Source organism: Diorhabda carinulata, chromosome 8 (assembly GCF_026250575.1).
Source record: "Diorhabda carinulata isolate Delta chromosome 8, icDioCari1.1, whole genome shotgun sequence".
NCBI classification, from domain to species: domain Eukaryota; kingdom Metazoa; phylum Arthropoda; class Insecta; order Coleoptera; family Chrysomelidae; genus Diorhabda; species Diorhabda carinulata.
This window is the reverse complement of record NC_079467.1, coordinates 3,450,060-3,473,601: the sequence shown is the minus strand read 5'-3', so window position 1 is coordinate 3,473,601 and position 23,542 is coordinate 3,450,060. Positions and strand designations below refer to the sequence as shown.

Sequence of the window (23,542 nt, the reverse complement as noted above, 5' to 3'; positions counted from 1 at the left end):
TTAATGCAGTTACCAACTTAACTAATAGTGTCTTTAGATTGAAACTCATGCATGTAATGTGATGAATGAGATACACAATAAATCTAAAACTACACATATTATTTACCCAAGATATGGTAATACTCGTAATATTTTACGAGCATAAGAGATTAAATGGATACAACTTTTAAAACCAACAAAAATTGAAAGAATTCTTCATGAGAACGAACGAGAAAATCATTATACAAGGTGACCTAAAATAGTAGAATTAATCGTGGATGATGTAATCTTTTCCATGAAAATACACATCGTTGATATTCAATATTGATGAATCACTAATTCATGTGATGAGAATTATATATTTGCGTGCATAGACATCGGCCCACTGTAAAATATTAATTTTAACAATATATATATTTTTTAATTATTCAACAATAAAAAAAAAATATGCTGTTTGAAAGACAATTTAATATGCTTTAATGTGAGTATAAATTTATAAAAACTTCCTTTGTTTAACTTAATGAAATTAATATAATTAGCAAATCAAGTTTTCTTATTATTAACACAAATAGGGTTATTGACAATTTAAAATTTAACACTTAATCTCTTAATAATTATCATTACCACCTCTTGCCCTAATAGCATTTCTCATACGATTAGGCATAGTTCGAATCAAGTTAGCTCAATAAGCTCCCCATTAAATTCAGATGATCCTGTGCAAAACCAGGCGTGGTTGCCTATGAACTGGAAGTTTTGGAATAATCGCAGGTGTTTCAAGGGTCAGGTTATTGTCCTGCAGTGTTCGTCATACTGTCCGATAACTAATAATCGCACGGAGCTGTCAGTTGTTGAGTTGTTGACATAATAAAGCGGTCATCATGAGAGGTTGTTGCCTCCAGTCTGTTCCAGGTCGCATATGAAAGAATCCAGTCTCGCACATCATTGACCAGATTTATTTTTTTGATTTGATGAATAACTTTAAAAAAAGTATAGTTACAATCAAAAGTTTACAGTGGGCCGATTTCTATGCACGCAAGTTTATATTTCATCAGGGGAAAACTGTTTTTAAAATTTTATTCATTCCAATCACAAAATTTCACTAATTCAACGATTGAACTAATTAAATTGAACAAGCTAAATAAATTTATCATTTGTTATTTCGCAACATTTCTATTTAGGGTAATTGCGGGGGAGATGGCGCTAGTAACTTCAAGACTTCACTGGAATGGGATTTTATTGAATAAAACATTGAATTTATATAGAAAATCGAAACTTATACATAACTGATTAAAAATCAACGATATATCACTTCAATGAATTAAAAAAATATGATTTCAGCCTTCCAGATAATAACATTTGATTTTCTGTTCACATTAAAGTTAGATTGGGAAAAGCCGTCGTTTGGAAAGATTGCCAGTATTTATTTTGAGTTTCCTTTTCTTGTGATGAGGTCAAAACTTGTGGCTTTATTGTGCTGAAGGTTGCTTTTAATTACGGTATTGGGGTAAACGAATATTTCAATAATATTAGTGGAAACTATAAGTAATTGGTGGGTGGTTGCATCTATTGGGTAATCATTGAACTATGTCCAAGATGTTTCTGGAAAGAAGGTTTAGTATTACTAGACATTCTGGAAGGTTTTAACTTGTTCTGGAACGGTGCAAAGTATGAGCTCACAGTAGAGAGTAGTTGATGAACCTAGAAAGGTTACAATATGTCAAGCCTTCACGTCAATCCATACAAAACGTGTATATTAGCTATTTAGTTATTAAATAATAGAAATATTCAGTTTGATAAATATATTTTGTTGAAGTTTTGCGTATTTTTCATGTTTGATACGGTTATTATCAAATTCTGAAGGTGACCTAACCATGTCTTTTCTTATTGATTTTGAATGTGAACAGTGTCACTTGGAGCATAAGTTTGTTAATTAAGAATAATTCAACGCCCTGTAACTCATTAACAACAAAATTTATCACCATTCTTCATCAGAACTTTTTGTCTTTAAATGAAATAGCTAAACGATCACAATAATCTACCAAATTACTTTGGAATCGCACTGTATATAGGGTAGATAAATGGCACGGTTTTAATTTACAAGTCTTTCAACATATCGAACTGAAAACTATATATAGAACGATGAGTCGAGCTCATCAAAGAATGAATCAAATGAATATAATAAAACTAAAAAAAATATGATAATGAATGTGTACACTTCCTATAGATACAAAAAAGCGGAACCACAACCCATTTCCCTTCAGTCTGCCGAATTCCTTTCATAACAGGTATAATGAATGGTCATTATGTTACTTCATTGATAATAATTTGCTTGCTCTAACAGACCACCGAACAGAGATTAATTCAAAGATATGATTTCACCAGACATTAAGTTTACATCATATATATTTGTAGAGGAGAAGGTGCAAATATGGAATACCATTTTGTTAGTGGACAGAATTAAGCCCAATTTAAGGACAAAATACTAGAAACTTAGACACTAAAATGTGTAATTATGGTGAACAGTTTTTTAAAAATAAAAAATTACAAAATTCCCACCTTAGAAAAGATGGGAGAAATACCTAATCGACTTTTTCGGCACTTCCACATTCATTACGAACCCACGTTAAGCACATTAAAACATTCGACCCAAAGTTCTCTTTTCTTATTAGCAGAAAACGTACTGTCGCAAAACATACAAAGAGCATCGTTTTCATTCGGTTTCAGTTGTCCTGGCGTATTTTCCAAATCATTGTCAGAATCGTCAAGTTTAACATCTTCGCTTAAATCATCAGATTCATCAGCAATTTTTCAGTTTTTTTTTTATTTATTGACTCATTTAGTTCGAAAGTTATCACTATAGAATCAATTGTCTTCTGTTAGTTTTTTGGCGGATTGCGTTTGTAACTTAATATATTTCGAACTGTGAATCAAAATTCTGGGTTGAATCTACGTCTTCATCTTGATCGTGATGATCTTCATCTTAATCTTGTTCAACAGCTTGAATTCGGCTAGGTGCAGTGTCTTTGTTTAGAGCGAAAGGGTTTATTGAGAGGGGCAGTAGAAGCTTTTGTTGTTTTGACTTCTTGAATATTAACGGTCATTGCTCTTTTCATTGCTTCTTGTTCAGCACAATGAAGTCAGCTTCGGAAAAAAACATCCCAGTTAAAAAAGTAGATACCAATGGTGCGAAAACCATTAGCCGCTATTGGGTATGTCTGAACTTTTTGCTAAGCTCTACCAAACAACTCCATTATATCATATATACCTAAGAGTCTGTTGGATTCAACGGATCCAAATACGAATTTCTTCACTATAATAGACTTTCAATGGTCTCTTAAATAACGTATTCAAAGACTGGAAGCTTGTGAGTCGAGTGAGGACGCAGACATAAAATGTTAACATGGTTTTCTCTTGCAAGATCGATAACGTCGATATTGCGTGTCTGGCTGCAATGGCCGTGAAGGATAGGTTTCTTCATTTGGTTTAATGTAATGAATAGAGTGACGGAGCTACTGGATGAAAATATGGTACTATACTCAACCGGATGGATGTGCAACTTCTACGAATCCAAAAGGAACTCCCTTCATGAGCAGTTTTTCTCGGTTGGTGCAGCCAAATGTGGTGCAAATGTGTTAATTTGACTCTGACGAAACACTGTCGCAAATTATTCAAAGAGCATCGATTCAATTTCAGTTGTCCCGGCGTATCTTCCATATCATTGTCAGATTCATCAGCATTATTTTGATCTCTCATTTTGTATTTTTACTTCTGTCTTTGAGATTTTTTTTGTTTTAGGAATTTTCCAAGTTTCTTTTAATGCCACGCGCTTTTGCCTCCTTTTCAGTTTTTTTATTTATTGACTCAGTTAGCTCTTTTTTGAAAAATAATCCCAATAGAATCAATTGCTTTTCGTCCTATTTTGGTTTTTTTGCCGATTTCGTTTGTAACTGAAGCTATTTCGACGGTGGAACAAACGTCTGAGTTGAATATACGTTTTTATCTTGGTCTTAGTAATCTTCATCTTGATCTTGGTTTACAGCTTGAATTCAGCCAGGTGTATTGTCTTCACTGAAGGTTTATCGAGAGGGGTATTAGAGGCTTCTGTTGTTTTAACTTCTTGAATAATGATGGTAATTCCACTTTTCGTTGCTTCTTCTTTCGCAGCAAAGAAGTGAGCTTGGGAAAAAGCATCGCTGTTAAAAAGGTAAATACCAATGGTGCGGAAACCATTAGCCTCTATTGTATGTCTGAATTTTTTCGTAAGCTCTACCAAATAGCTCCATTATATTAAAAGGAAGAAAAGCCTGTTGGTTTTAACGGACCCAAATACGAATTTCGTCACTATAATAGACTTTTAATGGTCCTATGAATCATTTATCCAAAGGCTTGAACTTGTATGTCGAGTGAGGAGGCAGACATAAAATATTAACATGGTTTTCTCTTGCAAGATCGATAACGTCGATATTGGAAGTGTGGCTGTAATGGCCGTCGAGGATAACAGAAGGATCGGTTTCTTCAGTTTAGTGAACTGGATGAAGTGTAGGAACCATTGGATGCAAATATGGGATTTTACCAAACCGGATGGATGTACTTCATGAGGTGCTTGCTCATATTTTTGCAAAGAAAAATAGCCAAGGTAGAGACAATAGAGACAACGTTATCATATATAGTGTGTCCATGTAATTTGGCGGCATATGGGAAACTTTTTTATTTTTAATTTTATGAAAAATGTTATTGTTTATAAAAAGTTCTGCATGGTCCATTTCTGTTTATACTTGTAACAGTTCTATTACAAAATTCTCTAAAGATATAGCCAACCATATGGGGAGTTATATTACGAACCGTTTCTGCAATTATTCTCTCTAAATGGTCAACATCTTGAAATGGCTTTTGAAGGTAAACTTTTTGCTTTAAGTAACCCCACAAGAAAAAATCGAGTGGGGTTAAATCTGGAGACCGCGGAGGCCAAGGAATTTCCGGAAAATGATGAGAAACCCTTCCATTGAAAATATTTCCAATGTATCGACGTACATCTCATCTGCTGTGACATGGGGCACTATCGTGCTGGAACCATATGTTCAAGTAAGGGAAGGTTGTCAAGAAAATCTGTCATTTTATTTTTTAAAAAGCACAAATAACGATCAGCATTCTCGGATAAAAAAATGTCCAATTATTCGATTTTTATACAATCCGCACCACACGTTTGTTTTGAACGAATATTGGTTTCGAGTTTTCAACGGATTTGTATCAGTCCACCAACGACAGTTTTGGCTAGAAACTGTCCCATATAGAGAATGTTGCTTCATCCGTAAAAATAATACACCTTGATATATATGAGTTCTCTACTAAGATTCCCTGTTTGTCACAACAGAATTCAAATCGTCTATCATTATCTCCTGGTCTTAAAGTATGAATTTTTTGAGGTTTGTAAGGGTGATATTTGTATTTATTTAGAATCTTGGGAACTATACTTTTTTTTATATCCATTGGCAATGAAAATGCCCTTTTTCGAAAAGGATATTTAGAATGCTCAGTTGCAGAGAGCATTACTTGCAACGCAACGTCATTATTTTCTACGATGCTTTGGCTTTTGCTAAATTTATTATGTACATCTCCATAAGTCTTAAATTTATTAAATATTTTTCATTGTGAAAATTTTTATCTTGATGTCGGAAATTAAAAATATCTGCTGCTTCTCGAAATGTTTTTTACTATTAGCCCACTATTAGCACAATCTCAATTTTCTCTTCCAGACTAGATTTATTATGCATTAATGTGCAAACTTAAATTTTCAACGTAATCGCAGAGAAAATGTTTGGCGAAAAGCGCATTTGCTCTTCAATGAGGTCAAAAAATCCGGAAACACTTTCTTTACATAAACCTGATGGTCTTGCATATGATGTCCCCGTTGGCTTCCTTCCTTACAATTTTGGATGTTGTTTTGCAAACAAATCAATCTAGGCTCTGCTTGCAAATCCAGATTTAGAAAATATGTATTTGATTTTATTCCTTAGAGCCATGCACTTCAGATCTGTCATTGTGAGCTAAAATCTGGGCTCTTTTTTTTAAAATGTAGTAGTAGTAGCTTCTCTAGCTCTGGTCCCAAAACTCATTTTCTTGGTTGCTGCAGCCTTATCTGGTGCAAATATATTAATTTCACTCGAACGAAATAGCGTTGTATGAGATTTTGGATGCCTTGAGGTACCTCATTGGTTTTTTTCTCAATGCCTGTGCTTCCCTAGCCATGTCCTCATCCTTATATTGTGTTCTTTGTAAGAAGGGCGTTAACTTGTTCGGGAAATACTAAAAAAAAAATAAAAACGTAGTATGAATATGGAATACCACTTTTTCCTTAGGTTAGATCTAAGATCATAACAAAAAACGAAACAAATGCAACGTCATCTTTAATTTTAGTTTGTTTACAGTGGCAAATAAAAAAATTAAACTGCATATGCGACATTCACATGTGCATACTTCAAGAACTAAAATTACACTAAAACGGCGCGAGGTAGATCTCCTACAATTGAGGTGACAAACAAGTATAAGTTTAGACTGTATTCGATAGGGGGCGGCATTTGGTTCAATCAAAATCGAGGTATTCCATATTACATCCATATTTTATATCCATAATTTCTTCTCTACTGAATAATTATGGTTATGTTGTAGTTTATAAAACATAAGACAAGAACAAATACATAGAAACATTAACTATAAACATACCTTAGAACTGGAACACGGAGTATAGGTCTACCACGAAAGAGATGGAAGGACAATCTAGAGCTAGGATGAGGAAAGATATCGAAGAAGGAACAGGCGCTAGACCTGATGAAATAAAAAAGAAGAAGATACCTTGAAATTATTCATGAATACTAATATAAGCGATACAAAATTGCGAAGTACTTAAATTCGCACCTGGATATGTTACGACCTCCAACCTGAAGATGTCAGCACTTATGAATATGAGTTTGGAAATATATTTACCCATGCGTTGACAGTTGTCATTATCATTTTGGACGCTAAGTTTCTGTTAGATAATCACATTAGTGTGGGAACTATGACAACTAGCTATATAACCGGAAAATAGTACTAAAAGGCCGTTGGATTAAGGTTTGAGAGAAAGCTATTGCATTTGTTAAATTTGAACCGAAATCGCTTTAGAATGAATATTCCCCTTGTGTTATTGGCGCAGCTTAAGTAAAAATAGTTGGATTTTTGACATCAATTTATAACCGTATATGGAGCCATTACATTTTTGAACCGAAAAATGGTCAAGATACTAGACTGTAGAAGGCTATTATAGTTTCGTCGATCAGAAAAGTGACTGTGATCTTTTATTGAGAGTTGAAATAGTTTTGAGATTGTGTTCATTGACTATATTCAAAAAGGTGAAGAAACATTAACTGGTGTATTAGTAGTCCCGAAATATGTACAACACTAGTGAGATTGGCATGATTTGAGAATGCATTCACTAAATTTGAGATTGACTTTTATTGAGCAGAAAATGACTCGCGTTTTCATAGATTTTTAGAAATCTAAAACATGATATATAGCATAGCAGCCGACACTGTGTATATGTATGTAAAATTTTTATATTGCTTCATTGCACTAAAAACACGTTTGGTGTTGTTTGAGTTTGTTTTAAAAAGATAACAGTTGCGTAAGTAACATTGAGTTCATTACAATTTTGATTGTCTACTTTAGAATAATTAGAATAAATATTAGTTTCGTAAACAGATCTTCAAAATAGTATTTGATTAGTTTAATTTAACTGCAAATTTTAATTTTGCACACTTGCATTTTTGTTTGTCATGATAAATTTTGAACAAACTAGTTAATATGTTTACCAAAAACTTGTCCGAATCAACAAACAACCAAAACATTGTTTGTTAACTCTATTGTTCAATTAAATTTGATTTTGATTATCTTGAAACTATAACCCAGGTTCAGGTAGATCACCTATCAGCTGAATTTTGATCTTAACCGAGCACGATATTGAATTAGAAATGATAGTATTAGAGAAGAGCTACAAGAAACAATACCAATCAACGATTTCATTGGAAGAAGGCAATTTGATCTGGTGGGAATATTTACAGAAAATGGGCAATTCGAAACAAGTGAAAAAAAGTAGATAAGCCAAGGGACAAAAAAAAAGAGGAAGACCAAAAGAAACATGAGACTTGATAAGAAATCTTTTCAAGAAGAAAAATCTGACATGGAACGAAGCAAAGAAAATTGTTATTAATACGGAAAAATGGAAGAAAACTGTATAAAATTAAATTGTTAAAACTTGTACGAGGGTGTAGTGCAGACACTACGCGGGCAGAAGTAAGCGGGCATGCGCTGTAGGCGATTGTTGAAATTCAGGCGTCAGTCGGCGTTGTGCTACAGTCACGTAAAAACGTCCGCCATTATTGATGCTCCCGCCAAGTGTGAATTACGGAGTGTGATTCGTTTTCTACAGGCTGAGGGCCATTGTGCTGCGACAGTCCATCGGATAATGAGTCCTGAGTATGAGGAAAACTTCATGAGTGATGGTGTTATGCATGCATGATGTCGAAAGTTTAAAGATGGCCGTAATGATGTGCATGATGAAGGAAGCCATGGACGCAAGTCTATCGTTTCAGATGGCCTGGTTCAACGACTTGACAGATTCATCATTACTGCTTTGTCTACGGATTTTCCGGAAGTTTCAAGGTCTATTTTGTTCCTGAACGGTTAGGCTTCATTGGCGGCAACTTTCTTTGAAGAGGGTATTGAGAAGCTTGTCCACAGGCTTGTCTTTTATTTATAGCTTATCGGAGGTTGAGAAAAGCAAACGGCCCACGTAACTGTAAATTTTTGTAACCCGATATCCTAAGCTATCGTCTTCAGAACTAAAATCTAATGACTTCGCATCAATTGAACTTCCCCCACGAAACTTAATTCCAGTGGGAAAAAATTCGTTGACGGTAATCTTCACATTCATTCCTTGATTACTAAATTATAGAGTGGGCTGTAAGGAATTGGCCCTTTGTCCCTATTTAAGCTACTGTTACATCTATCAATTTCAATGCATCCAATAAATTTATTATTGTATACATTTTTTAACAATTTTACATTGTTAATATTTATGTCATGTTTCTCCGGTCCGTCCATATTTCAAATGAGCTATGTGCTCTTTAAACCTGACATAAATGATCTCTTAGTCTGCCCAATGTACTTTCCGTCACAATTACCACACCACTCTTTTCCACATTTGGTTTCTTATCTTTAGGATTGCCCAACAATTATTTTAGTGTTTTGTTGGATTCATAAACCAATTTAAAACCCACACCTAAACTAACCCTCCTAAACTAAATATTCCCTCCAATCCTTTTGTATAAAGAGGATTGAAAAGTATCAGAGGAAATTTTTCTTGTTTTTTAATTGGGTTTGGAAAAAAATGGTTTCAAATAGAAATTTCTTAAACCTATGACGATTGATTAACCTATTTACAATTTTTTCATCATAACCGTTGAGTACAACTACATCTTGAACGAAAGTCTTTGCCTTATTGTATCTCTCGATGGTAAGTGGATTAACCGATGTACCAGGAAATGGAGACTGAGCAAGATAGTTGGTGTAGTGGTGGTGAAAACAGTGTATTTAGTGTCAATGGAAACGTACCTAAAGTACCCGAATATTTAATTCTTGTGCGTACTTAGCTCGAACTTCTTATCACATTCTTTCCATGGTTCTATTTGTCGTGTTTGTGTTTGGATAAACAAACTTCTAATAAATTCGAAATTTTTGTTACTCGTTATGAAATTAGAGAGATATTGAGTTCTAAGGCGTAATAAAAAAAAAAACTATCAACATTAAGAGTGGTACTAAATTAACGCACTGTATTTCATTATTAAAAACAATAAAAGTGATCAAGTATTCGCGTTTGAAAATCTGATAAGGTCTCACGTGAATTGCGAGTTTACATAACCACCACTGAAATCAGATAACACGGTACAATTTATCGGCAACCAACACGATTTTAATGGAAAAAAAGACATCAATAAAAATCAACAAGTCATACGTCAAACAGATTATTATCTTTATCATTATCCATGGAGAGTTTAATGGGGAAAGTAACTTGAATAATTTAGTTTGAATGGAAATGTATGAATTGGAAAGTTAATTGCACCCATAATTGTTGAATAATGCCTTTATCATAAGATTGAAATAATATTTTGTATTAAATGGTCAAAGAGAAAATGCTTTTTTGTCGTTAATATTAAAGCAAAAACACATATTTTTGGAATTTATTTATTTCTAGATTTTCATTGAAAAATGGAATATAGTTAAATTAAAAAAATGATAGTTTACAAATAACTACTACTAGTTCCGTTAATTAAGCGTTTACCATACAAGTTCTCATGAAGATTTTGATGATTTATTTCATGTTGTTGAAAATTAGACACCTTTTGGGTTGGAAACAAAATTATTCATATTCTTCAATTACAACCCGAATTCAGGTAGATCACTTGATCAGTTGACTGTAGATCCTAACACAGAACGAGATTTAAATCACAGTTTCCGAACGTTGCTTTCAATTTTTATCACTATTTCGTGCGTTAATTCTTCCATGATACGTGAGTTCCCACTCAAGTTTCCAGATAGACAAATAAAAACAAATATTTATAATTGTATATTGATCTATTGCTTTTCAATATATTCTCCATTAAGATCAATATAAATTCATTTCAATTTTTCCATTCCGATTAAGATACTTCCAAAACATGTGATTTGAACGCATCAACCACTTCTTCTTGTGTAGAAAAACGTTGAACTCGCAATTTATTTTTGATCTACGGGCATATCCAAAAGTCATTCGGTGCCAATCAAGAACTGACCCATCAATCCGATGTTTTGGCTGCTGTAGGATAGCTCCCAGTGTTGTGGTGGAGAATGATTCATCTTCTGCGTTGGTTTCCCTGATTTTTTGGAACAACTTTGATAAACAAATGCTGGTGTACCATTCAGTCACATAACCATCTCGCAATATCAGTTTACGCACAGCCCATTTCGGACTACCTTCACAAAATTCAACATGTAGCTCGAGATGGTACGTCAACACCAAAAGTTGGAGCGAGTTAATCGTTGGTTTAATCCACGTCGAAATGTTATAATCTATATAATGTCAAACTTTATGATGGTAATGTCAGATTTGACATATTCACATCAGTGTTGCCATATCTTAAAACTTAAATAGCAGCCCTCGTAAAATTCTTTAATTAAATAATCAGTATACTATATTATAGTCAAGTTTTCGATAACAATTCTAATTATGTTGATTTTTTTCATTGTTTTAGCGAGCCAGATATGAATTGATATTGTTTAAAAAATCTCTAAAATATATATAAAATATCCATTAGGGATTTTGACATCTAGTTTTTTATGGTTTCTTCGTTCACATTCCCATTGTAAGTAGGTTGAAGCAAATAGTTGCCTGTTTTTTCGGAATAACTGCTCATGTTGCCAACGTTCCGTTAGAGCAACGTAGAACGGTCATTTCTGATTGGTATACCAGCATTTGTTTGCCAGAAGCGTCCGAAGAAAATAAGGTAAATCAATCGCAGAAGACGAATCATTCACGACCGCGACATCATTTAATATCGAAATGATGGATTATCCACCGTACAGTCCTTCTTTGGCACTCAAAGATGTCCTCTTAATCCCGCGGATCAAAAATAAATTGCGAGGTCAACGCTTTTCTACATCTGAAGTAACCTTTTATGCATTAAAATCACATGTTTTGGAGGTACCTTAATTGGAATGGAAAAAATGCCTCGACAATTGGTTCAAACGCATCCAAAAGTGTATTGATCCTAATGGAGAATTGTGTTTTTATTTTTCTATTTAGAAACTTAGCCCTGTATGTTGTCTTGCTTGGACAAAAACTATTCTCATAAGACATACTCTTTTTTGGGTTCTATAAGAACCTACTATATTTAATGTAAATTCGGCCAAATACGCAAAGGTCAATTTAAATTCAATGGTAAATTCCTCCAAAAATTGTCAGAAGTTAGGTTAGGATGGTGAAAACGGTTGCTAGGTTTACTCAATTGAAATATTTTATTATATCTAGTACGAGTAATTTATCTGGTGAAATTTATCACACCAAAAGATTATCTACCTGTTATCTGGCCGAATATACTTTTTTTCGAGTGATTGATAGTATATAACATATTGTTTTTCCTATTGAAAAGTTACTTTATTGTAAAAAATATCCTTTCGTCCCTTATTCTAAACCTTTTTTTAGTTTGTAGACCGCCACAAAAAATAATCTTACGAAAATTCCGACGAATAAGTTCTTGTTTCTTACGATCACCTCTTCATTTATATGAAATCGCTTTCCACCACCTTATTTTTTTATATTTCGGAATTCAAAGTGAGAAAATTATTTTCTTTAACAAATGCGGTCGTTTTTTTTAAAGTTTGGCATCAAAACATGTGAACACAGTAAAAAATATGTTTAATAACAATCGAAATTATTTTTTCTCCATATTTACCCAAGAACGAAAACAATTTCATGTAGGACTTAATCAAAAAATTATCTCATTGCTATAATTTCCCATCATTGCAATGAGATAGAATAAATATTATTATATCATTGTTTTAAATTAATAACAGACAGAAAGTGATATAAAACTATATAATTGTATACTTATTAGTTAAAGAAACTCTGGAATCGAAAAATTATATCAGTAAAAAATAAATATATTAAATTCTGGAACGTGTCTTACCTACTCGAGCTGCAATCAAATTACAATGTCTTGGCATATTTCTAATCAATTCTTTTTAGTAATTTTGTAAATCTCTCACTCATTTATTTACGTCTCTTGCAGTTGTTGAAGGTTAACTGGTCACAAATCTGTAAATATTGTCTTGTACTTACTCAATAGGTTTTAAGTCCAGGCTGCGTAAAATCCAGTCTAAAACTACAATATCTACCTCTTGAAGGTTCTGGTGTACCATTCTAGAGACATGAGACGTGCGTTTCCATGTATTAACACAAAGTCATAGCTTGTAAATGGGACATAAGGAACAACATGTGGCTCTAAAATCTGTATTATGTACCTGTGCTAGTTAATGATCCTCTATCTAACTACCAAAATTTGTTAAAGTTCTTTTGCTGCAAGGAAACTACTCCTCACAATCTCTTCTATAAATAGGTATCCTTCTAAAATTCTGGAACATATTTTGATGTTCTATCTTAGTGAAATATTTTCAAAATATTTCATGCTGAAAAGAAACTGCAAGTTTAATGTAGTAGTAAATGTTAAATTGTAAATTTTATGCTTTTATACATTTGTTAGCGTGATTTCATGATAAGCATTTTTCCCCTGTAATTTCATAAGATCTAGAGCTTTTTATTTATCTCCATTAATGTTCATAAATATTTTAACAAATTCTACCATGCATTCATTAATTCTATAATTTGTTCCTATTCCATATGTCTAAGTTTTTATTTTCCTTTTTCCCAATAATCATATCATTCCCTTCTATTTCATATTTTATCATTTTTTTAAGGGGAACTAGAGCTAATCTCATATTGATACGAGGTCTGGCTATTAAATAACGAGACTGCGCGCCTAGATGGCGCCCTAGACGGGTGGGGTAAAGAACGATTAGTGCTTTGGGTATCTAGATATCTTGTTTAAGCACGTTCCAAAACACAGTTCCGTCACTATTATAGTATTTGTGCAGTAGCGGTTTGAAACGAACGTGTTTTTTTCTCGTGCCGAAAACCATGTGTGACAAAAAACAATGTATCAATCTCTCCGACTCCGACTGAGTGCTATAAATTGTTGCAAGAGGCCTATGGGGACAATTCTCTATCTCGTGCGCGTGTTTTTGAATGGTATAAGCGCTTTAGTGAGTGCCGAGAGAGCACTGAAGATGACCAGCGCCCAGGTCGCCCTGTGATTGTTATAACTCCGGAAACAGTGACCAAAATTAACCAAATTGTGCGTGCAGATAGTCAAATGAGCATCCGAATGATTGCCGAGACTGTAAACAACAATATAGAAACGGTTAGAAATATTTTACACGAGGAATTACACGAAACAAAAGTTGATGCCAAAAAACGCCAGAGCTCCTTAAGGCACTTACCAAAGAAGACTTCCAGCACTGCTTTGATCAATGGAAAAAACGTATGGAAAGGTGTGTGGCGGAGGGAGGGGAGTATTTTGAAGGACAGTATTCGAATGTATAATAATTTTTATAATAAAACCCTTTTTCGTAACTAATCTCGTTATATAATAGCCAGACCTCGTACATATTGATCATGTATTAGATATTCATTCGTTTTATTTTAATTTTATACAAACTTCAAAAAAAAACATTTCTCATCGAGTAAATTTTAATTTTTTTATCAGATATTCGATTACATTTTTCCCGTAATATATAGAAATAAATGTCAAAAAGTTATTAGTGCCTTTCCGACCAACTCGCGAGATGAAGACTAACTGTCATTATCGCAATCACAATTATATCCAACTTAAACGAAACGGGAGGGGTTAAGAAAGATTTGATTGGCCCAGATCTCAGGTACGGTAAGCAGGTGAGACTGACACAACACAGCATCACTGACCAAGTATCGGTCCATCTATAATCTGGGTACCGGGCGAGTACCATCTCGGCGCGGAAATCAAATATTAACTTCGCTGCTTTTCGAAAACAATTAACTATGAGTATTTTATATAAGACCTCATTTTATAATAGTTGTTAATGCTAGAAAAATAATGATTTACGGCGCTTTCAACAATTTATTGTGCTCATGTCACTTCTAGTTAAACTGTTTAAAGTGCGATACATCGCCGTTGAATATGATTTGAGTCTTGTAAAATATTTAAATTTTTTGTGGTGGACTCAGTGATGTTTTGTGAATTGAAAAAACAGTTTTGGCTGAGAAATCAGCATGTACCTTAGCCAAAAAAATAGGATAAAGGGATTTGCACTTTTGGTGTGGATTTTCTCTGTATGGAGTGTCAGGTAATTTTTTTAAAAAATTTGCATTATTTCTTGATTTTCGATAAGTATTATATATCTTTTAGTAAAAATTTCTTAAACCCGTTGATATGTTTAAACTTCTAAATGTTCTTTTTCATAATTTTTGATGACAATTTGCATAATTATATTAATCAATAGATCACCCACATCATTAACATCAAAATAAGAATAAAAGCAAAATAGAATTTTTGTTCTAATAAAAAAAATTTCTCCTTACTCCTTAATCTCAAATATTCAGTAATCAATCAAATTATTTGTAGTTTTATTAGAATTTACAAAATAAAGTTATAAATTTCACTTAAATTGATTAACCATTTCGAAAAATTTTCTTTTTCGTGTATTATATTCCGTTCCAAGAATTTTTGATTCTTTAAAATTGAATTTATGTTTTTTGATTTCATGGTTCTTTAATGCGGTTTTATTTTTTTTATCGTATTGATTATATTTTAGTCTATTTTCTAAATACTGAGATGTTTGCCCTATGTAGACAACGTCACAATTAGTACAAAGCACTTGATATATAATTTTACTTCTTTTGTTTTTTGACGTTTCAGATTTTAATTTAGTGAAATATTTGGATAATATATTATGTCCTTTTAGTATATCCATTTATTTTTATGAGAAAATTAGTTATAACTTTTTATTTTATACTTTTCACGTTTTTTTGGCATAATGATTCCCAATTTTCAATTTAACATTGCACTAGTTATATTTGGTAAATTAAAGCAATTATTTCCGATTTAATCGGGCAAAATAATCAAAAAAGAAATATCAAGAAGCGTCGAATTTCTTCAATTTCTTATTTTTTAGACCTTTTGACATGTTTATATTTCTAAATCGTCTTGATTCCAGGTCCCTTCTTATTTAAAATCAGTTTTTTTAAGTAAAAATTTAACGTTTGGACTATTTTCAGTTTATATAAAAATATGATTTGACACTGATAATTTGCGTATTAATATTAATCAATAAATCAACTACATCACGAATAACAAAATAAAAATAAAATCAAAATTGGAATCGTTTTAACGAGAAAAATCTGTTTTTTCTCAGTTTTTATATCTCGTAGAAGCCATTTATCAAATTCTTCGAAGGTGTATTGAAATTTACAAAATAGAGCTATAAGTTTCACTTAACTCACTTAGGTCATTTTTATCATTATAGCTTTCTGGTTCCTATGTCGAATGTGAACCATTTCTAAAAATTCTCTTTTCCGTGTATTATATTCCCTTCCAAGAATATTCCAATTTTTATAATTGTATTTTTGGTTTCTCGATATTTCATAGTTCATCAATGCAGTTTTATTTATTTATCATATTGATGATCTTTCAATCTATTTTCTGAATATTGATTTGTCTGCCCTATGTAAACATCGTTACAATCAGTATAATATATTACTACTTTTGTTTTTGGGTATTCTAGAGTTTAATTTAGTGAAATATTTGGATAATATGTTATGTCCTTTCAGTATATCGATCTAATTTATTTGTATGATTTTTTATTTATTTAATCGGGCAAAATAATCAAAAAAGAAATATCTAGAAGCGTCAAATTTCTCCATTTTCTCATTTCTTAGACTTTTTGACATGTTTATATTTCTAAATCGTATTAAAATTTATAATATAGAGCTATAAATTTTACTTGAATCACTTAGGTCATATTTATCATTAATAGCTTTCTCGTTTCTATGTCGAATGTGAACCAGTTCTAAAATTCGCTTTTCCGTGTATTTGATTCCGTTCCAACAATATTTCAATTTTCATAATTGAATTTATGTTTGTTTTTTGATATTTCGTTGTTGGTTGATACAGTTTTATTTTTTTATCATATTGATGACCTTTTAATCTATTTTCTGAATATTGATTTGTCTGCCCTATGTAGACAGCGTCATAATCAGTACAATATATTATTACTTTTGTTGTTGGGTTTTCTAGATTTTAGTTTAGCGGAATATTTGGATAATGTATTATGTCCTTTATGACTTATACTAATATCATATAGTCCTTGTCCTAGTCCTTGTACATATGGTAAGGAAAAATGTTTTATGTTTTGATGTACAGCTTTTGTTTTGATTACAGAATATGTTTAACTTTCTTTTGAATATGTTGTTTATAATTTTTTCTACATAATTATTTTTTATCAATTCATTTTTTTGCTTTTTGAATAGCTAAGCAGGATCTAATCAATGTGGAAAATTCATCAACTTGGTACCTAGGTACGCAATGTACAATTTGCCCTATTCCGCATTTCCACTATTATAAACGATCACAGTTATTCTTAACTACAACGATTTGTCTAATTATTATTTCCTGACACACCTTCTCAGACAGAGACAAACACTTCAAATATGCTTAAAATGTTGTAAAACCGTTGTTTGAGATGTCATTAAATATTTTATTGACATGCTCTTTAAAGTTTTCTACCATAAACAGCGTAAAGTGAAATGTCGTCTGAGAGCAAAAATTTTATACTCCGTCTCTTTGAAACTGGTTCTACTCTTAATCTTTTCATTGATGAATATTGCTATGACGTTAAAATATGAAAATTTTTGTCAAAACACCAATAAATCTTTGCATTATATATCTCGAACTAATATGGTCCATGTAGAAAACGTCATTAAGAAAACGAGTCATACTTCTCAAGTAATGACTTCATTTTTATGCAACAAGCGGTTATTTTCATTTTTTTATTTAGAAATTGAATATGAAAATAAATATTACACAAAATAAGAGACAAACATTTCAAGAACTAGTTCCGGGATAAAAACTTAAATTTGGCAAAATTATAATCAGTTTCATTGAGTTTACTCTCTATTTGTCTTATTTTCAATTCAATATCCTCCAATTGTTTCAGCTGGATGTTCAAAACATACATCAAATCACCAAAGTTGTTGATCGGAAAAGTATCTATCGGACAAACTTCCAATTCTAGTAGCGTAAGAGACTGAGAAAGATTTGTTAAAATGGCATTTATAGTTTCTACGTTTCCATAAATATCTTCCCTAGAAAAATAGTACAAATAGATTTGATTCCGATTTGGAAAAACCTGAAAATACATTTTTATTTCCATGATTGATAATGTTAGTAAATGTTTTTGTCAATAATTCAGGCTCGCCTTTTAATAGCGACAATTGTCTAGCCGAACAAATTTTTGTAGAATGAAGGCCAACTCCATACTCTATAGTCTATTTGTATGTATGAGAGAGTATTAAAATAATAAAGCAATAACATCACTCCCTTTAGTAGACAAAAAAGTTATACCTCGAGTATTTTCGCACGAAATAACATTTGTATAAATTTATTGAATGAATATCGGGTATAAACTTCTATATTCTAAATAGCTGAAGGTAAAAAAGTGCAATTTTTTATAGAATGTTTTATTATTTCATAAAATTTCTTAAGAACATAGTGTTGTTAATCTCGTTAAATAGGTATTTATATGGTGGTGATCTGACCAGCGTCATTCCACGATTTTATCCAATTTCTTCAAGAAAGGAACGCAAAGAATACAGCTCTTTCCTCTCAGGACCGGGATGATACTTGTTATTGCTTGAATTCTGTAAATATTTTTTTAACCAAAGCTGTAGGCAATTTTTTTAAAAGTTTTTAGTGGTAACTTGCATTATCGATTACTATTAGACAGTTCTGAGGAAGTAGATCTATCATTTGGTGGACCATTATTTGAAGACTGCATGATTAAACCCAAATGATAGGCAACGGTATGGGTAGATGCCGTGTGAGAACTGCCGATGTTTACAATTATCAGTCTCCTCGTTGATTCATGTTTCATCTAAATTTGTTCTGGATACTACAATATTGTTCCTTTTTATTAAAATAAACTGTCTGGAATATATGCCGTGAAAACCCATTTGTTTTAAAATTTTCCACAGCTCAGGATCATCCTTATCATATCGAATCGTGACAACTGTCGGAAATTCTTTTCCAAGGAAAATCACTTGTACTTTCCTTCGAAGTTTCTTTTCCCAATAATTTTCTATTTGAAATTCTTGTTTTTCTTGAACTTTGCGTGCCACATTTTCAATAATTATACTGTAAATCGAGATTCCCAACAGCAAGCGCACTACTATATCTATAACTAAATCCACTTTGTCATCAACACTTTTACATAAATTATTGTCTATTAATTATTTAAAACAATTGAATATGATGTAATGTTCAATACAAAGGGCATTTGGTCTATCCAAATCATTATTTTTGTTCTGTACAGCTTATTGGTATAAAAGACTAATAAAAACCGAAAACTAGTATTTACAAGGGTACATTTATGAAAAGTTGACGAAATATTTAGATTATACGATTAAAAATGACCGTACTAAGTTTTTCATTGAACATTGGTATCTATTACTCCCTCGTTTTTAAAAATAGACTATATCTGGAATCTGGAACAAGAATTCGTGTGTTTCTCAGCTTCAGCTAATGTTGGATAGGGGTTGAGGTAACAAACAAAGCTTTTGTTGTGGCGTGTTTAGTGCGCTTATTTCTAGTGTTAATTTCTACGTCCGTGGGCCACGAAATCGATTAACCCATTCAATACGGCAGCCATTTTCACAGATTATCACTGAGTACGGGGCTATTGGAGATAAACCTTTGGCTCTGACGCAAAGGTTTTTTGATACAAATTTGATCTAATATATGATTAAAAAAAATCCCGAGGTCCTATTTCCGATAATTAGGCGGGAGCGTCTCGGCACGCTCTCCGTCAGTGGTAAAGGGATCAGTTCACCTTTGTAGTGGGTAGCCTAACTTCGTGACTTACCTTGTAACTAATTCGTTGTTGCTTCCAAGACCCAGAAATTAAACTAACAATAAAAAAAATCGAAAACGACATTTTCAAAAAATATAATTGTGTATATAAATTGCATTAACGATTACTTAAAATAATATACATATTTCACCTTTTTTCTTATTGTCAATCAAATGAAATTATTGTAGGAAATATAATAAATAAACAACCTTTTACATTTTTTTTATAAAACGTTTATTATATGTACAATTTTTCAACAATTAATGTAAGACAATTTATATAAATTCAATTAAAAATATATTTACAAACAATACACTTATGTACTACAATTACAACTCCATATTTTTATTATAGTTTACGAAACAGTTAACTAATCACAAGGGGGGTTTATTTGGACAAAAATACACTGTGAGAAATGTAGAAACGAAATTGTTTTTAAAAGTTGGAATGGGATAAAGTGAAATTAGAAAAAATAAAAACAGAATATATCCCAAAATTTGAAAAATAGCCAAAAAAAAACTAAAAATAATGTTAATTCTAAAAATGGTCTCAAAAATGAATGTTTGGTCCAATTTAGAAGAATCTACAACTTGCCAAGTTATTTATCAAAAATAGTTTTATAAAATAGACTGAACGAATATTTTTAACTTAACTAAAAATGTCAAATTTGTGTTTCACTTACCTGAAATTCAATTTAAAAAAAGGCATACTTTCACTTTTTCGATTTTAAAACGGCAAACGGCGTATTGTACACTGTTTCTTCGAGAATCAAGGAAGTACAAAGCTGAGTCCTTTGGTTGTAACGGATAGTTTGGTATCAAGTTGTAAAGTGAAGGGAATCGAAGAACGCGCCGGTACGCTCTCCCTTTAGAATAGGGTCAAAATTTAGTGAGTTATGTGTCTAAATTGGCCGACAAATGGTATCATTGGTATATTGTTCATCAATCTGCTTAATAAACATTATGTTAAGTTTCTTAAAACGAGTCCTATTCAAATCTTGTTAAAATTAAACAAGTGGTGAGTCAAAAACAGTCAGTAAGTCATGCTGCATGACAGATTTTGATGTATTCTGGTACCTATTACAACTTCTATTGAGAAAAGTTTTAAGCTGTCACTACCTAATACTGGCCTAAGAAACATTGTAGATATTTTACTTTTAAGAATAATAATAAAATATTGAAATAGGAGTTTACGTGTGACACCTGTATTGAAATGCTTCTACTGAAAAACATTCTAAATATTACAAAGACGTCGATTTGGATAGATATTTCAATCAAAGACGTTAAAAGTCATGAACTTTTGGAAACCATTGAAATTTCAGAATAAATACACCTCGTGAAACTTTTTCACTAAAAACTAACACACAGAAACTCGAGCTTTTTACGATAAGGATGCTGTTTTATGTAAAAAGAAAGCACCATAAGGTAAACCCTATGACAATCAACTAATTCTACCATGTGGAGATGCCTGCGGATATTGATATTGAACTTCTGTAGGTTGTAGTGATTGGGAAAGTTGTGCCTTGGTAGCTGAGGCTTGCGCTTTTCCAATGAAGGGAGTTCTGATAAATCGACGTTACGTTCTCGGCATTAGCAGGGAAAATAGGTGTTTATTAGTCACGTCTACCTGTCAAGTAGGTCTTGTAGATATTGCTCTAGGTGGAGTATCGGTAGTAGTATCGGTAAAACAGAATCAGTCTATGCTCTAAGCTGTCCAAGTTTCTGTTCAACTCTGGGTTACTCGAATTACTCTCTTCTGTATTCAGTCGAGCATCCTAAAGGTATGCATGGGAACCGAGCTCCAAATGTGCGAGCAATTCTACAAAAATAGACGAATCTAGACCTTGTGAAGAATTAGTTGCTGTTGCTGTAATTAATCGCCTCGTACGTATTTAGTTTGTACGTTTCTTTGAAGGAACTTTCGTTGAGAAAGATTTACCCGGCTCTAACCCATTTTTTACAGGAAAAACCGACGAAATTTTGCAACTAATCCAGATACATCGACATTTTATCTGTCCACATTATATATTGCTGATGTAATGAACATTAAACATTGTAGAATCATACTAATAACGGGCAATGGAAATGGATTAAATATGAGAATGGAGAATGTTAATTGTGGCCAAAACGTGGGAAAGTCACGCAAATGACTGCAAAACTCGGATTGACTACTCTAAAGGTGATGCTTTGTGTATTATTCTACTCTATTAAGACACGGAGGAAATTATAAACAAAAACTGGAACCAGATGGTCGATTCAGGATGAAATTTAAGAAAAATACCCAGAGATACTTATCTGAATGATTGCTGTTCTCCACCACGACAAGTTCAGGCCATATTTGATGATTTCGATTTGTTTCTATCTTTGCAGAACTTTTAATGGAACAAATTGGGCAATAAATCAAATTCCTCTAAACTACAGGAGCTCTACACCGAAAGAAATATACAACAATTCAAAAAAGCGCAAAACGTCAATGATAGTATGAAGAAAGTTTATTAAAAAGTCAAACAATAATTGAAAAAAAATTTTTTTACAACCTATCGATAAATTTGTAACAAAAAACGTTTATGTATTTCAGAAGGATTAGGATTGATTGATTCAGACCACTATTTGCAATTGAGTAATGAGAAAAAAACATTTTAGAATCTTACTTTGACTAAGTACGGTCTGTCTATTCCAATTATTTGACAGATAAAATGATATAGTTGATCTGAATTAGCCTTTCCCACTTTAAATTGAAACTGTTTGAATATTTACCTGTACCGATCAATCAGGATATCATTACAACAACAGAAAATATCTTTTTCAAGTACAGATATGAGTTTTTCCAATTCCAATAATGCTCCATAATTATATCTAATGATGGCTTCTGTCACAGTTTGAAATTCTGTAGCAAGTTCAATGTACTGAAAAATCGGGTATAGTTTTTCGTTGCAAATGTAAGTTTCTAATAATAGTTTATTCATTTCTTCATTCTGAATCCAAAAATTTCTAATATATTCATCTGTATCGAACGCCCATTGTGATATAAGTGCTTCTAAATCTTTGAAAGTTAAAACGTTTTTAGTAAGAGTACCAGAATTTAGACTCATTTTGACAGTTAATTATCTTCTTTTTTTACAATCATAATTTTTGTTTTGTTAACTCTATGCGATAAAAAGTTACAAACGCACAATCACGATCCGACACCACAATTGAGACTTTTACGAGGATGATCCGAGAAGTACCTGTTCCAACAAAGAAAACTCAAAATTTTGGACAAAAATATATGTAATCTCGTTTTAGCTCCATATACTTTTTTTAGTGATGTTCAATGAGTTCTATATCCTTTTTATGACGAGAATCTTCAAGCTCTTCAAAATTGCCGATATCACTTCTTCGTTGTTGGAAAATCTTTGACCACCGAGCCATTTTTTTAAGTGTGGGAACAGAAAATCATCCGAGGGAGCTAAGTCTGGCGAATAGTTTGCATAAGGTAGCAATTCAATTTTTAATTCAATAATTTTGGGCATTGCAATAACGGATGTTCGATCTGGTGCTTTAATCTTAGCTAAATGTGGCCATTTTTGTTGAATTTCTTCGCTCAAACAATAATTTCGCATAATACTAAATAATACTCGCCGTTGATAGTTTTTCGTTTTTGATAATCAATGAAAATTATCTCTAGCACATCTCAAAAAACGATGCCATGACCTTGCCAACAGATGGATGGCTTCTTTGGAGCCGGTTCCCCTTTTCAGTCCATTGTTTTTATTGTTTTTTAGTTTCGGATGTGAAGT

The 23,542-nt window shown here is 32.3% G+C and overlaps 1 protein-coding gene across 2 annotated transcripts in view; it reads left to right on the top strand.

Moving 5' to 3' along the window:
* LOC130897401 (protein Wnt-7b) overlaps positions 1 to 23,542 on the top strand; it is a 175,726-nt gene that overhangs the window by 12,847 nt on the left and 139,337 nt on the right. The window contains exon 1 of one of the 2 annotated variants that reach the window (XM_057806236.1): positions 14,510 to 14,985. The exons of the other annotated variant lie outside the window; for it this stretch is intronic. Within the exon in view, the coding sequence (XP_057662219.1) occupies positions 14,912 to 14,985 (74 nt within the window). The 5' untranslated portion in view covers positions 14,510 to 14,911. Of the gene's footprint in view, positions 1 to 14,509; positions 14,986 to 23,542 lie in introns of those variants that run through there. 2 annotated transcript variants of the gene reach the window in all.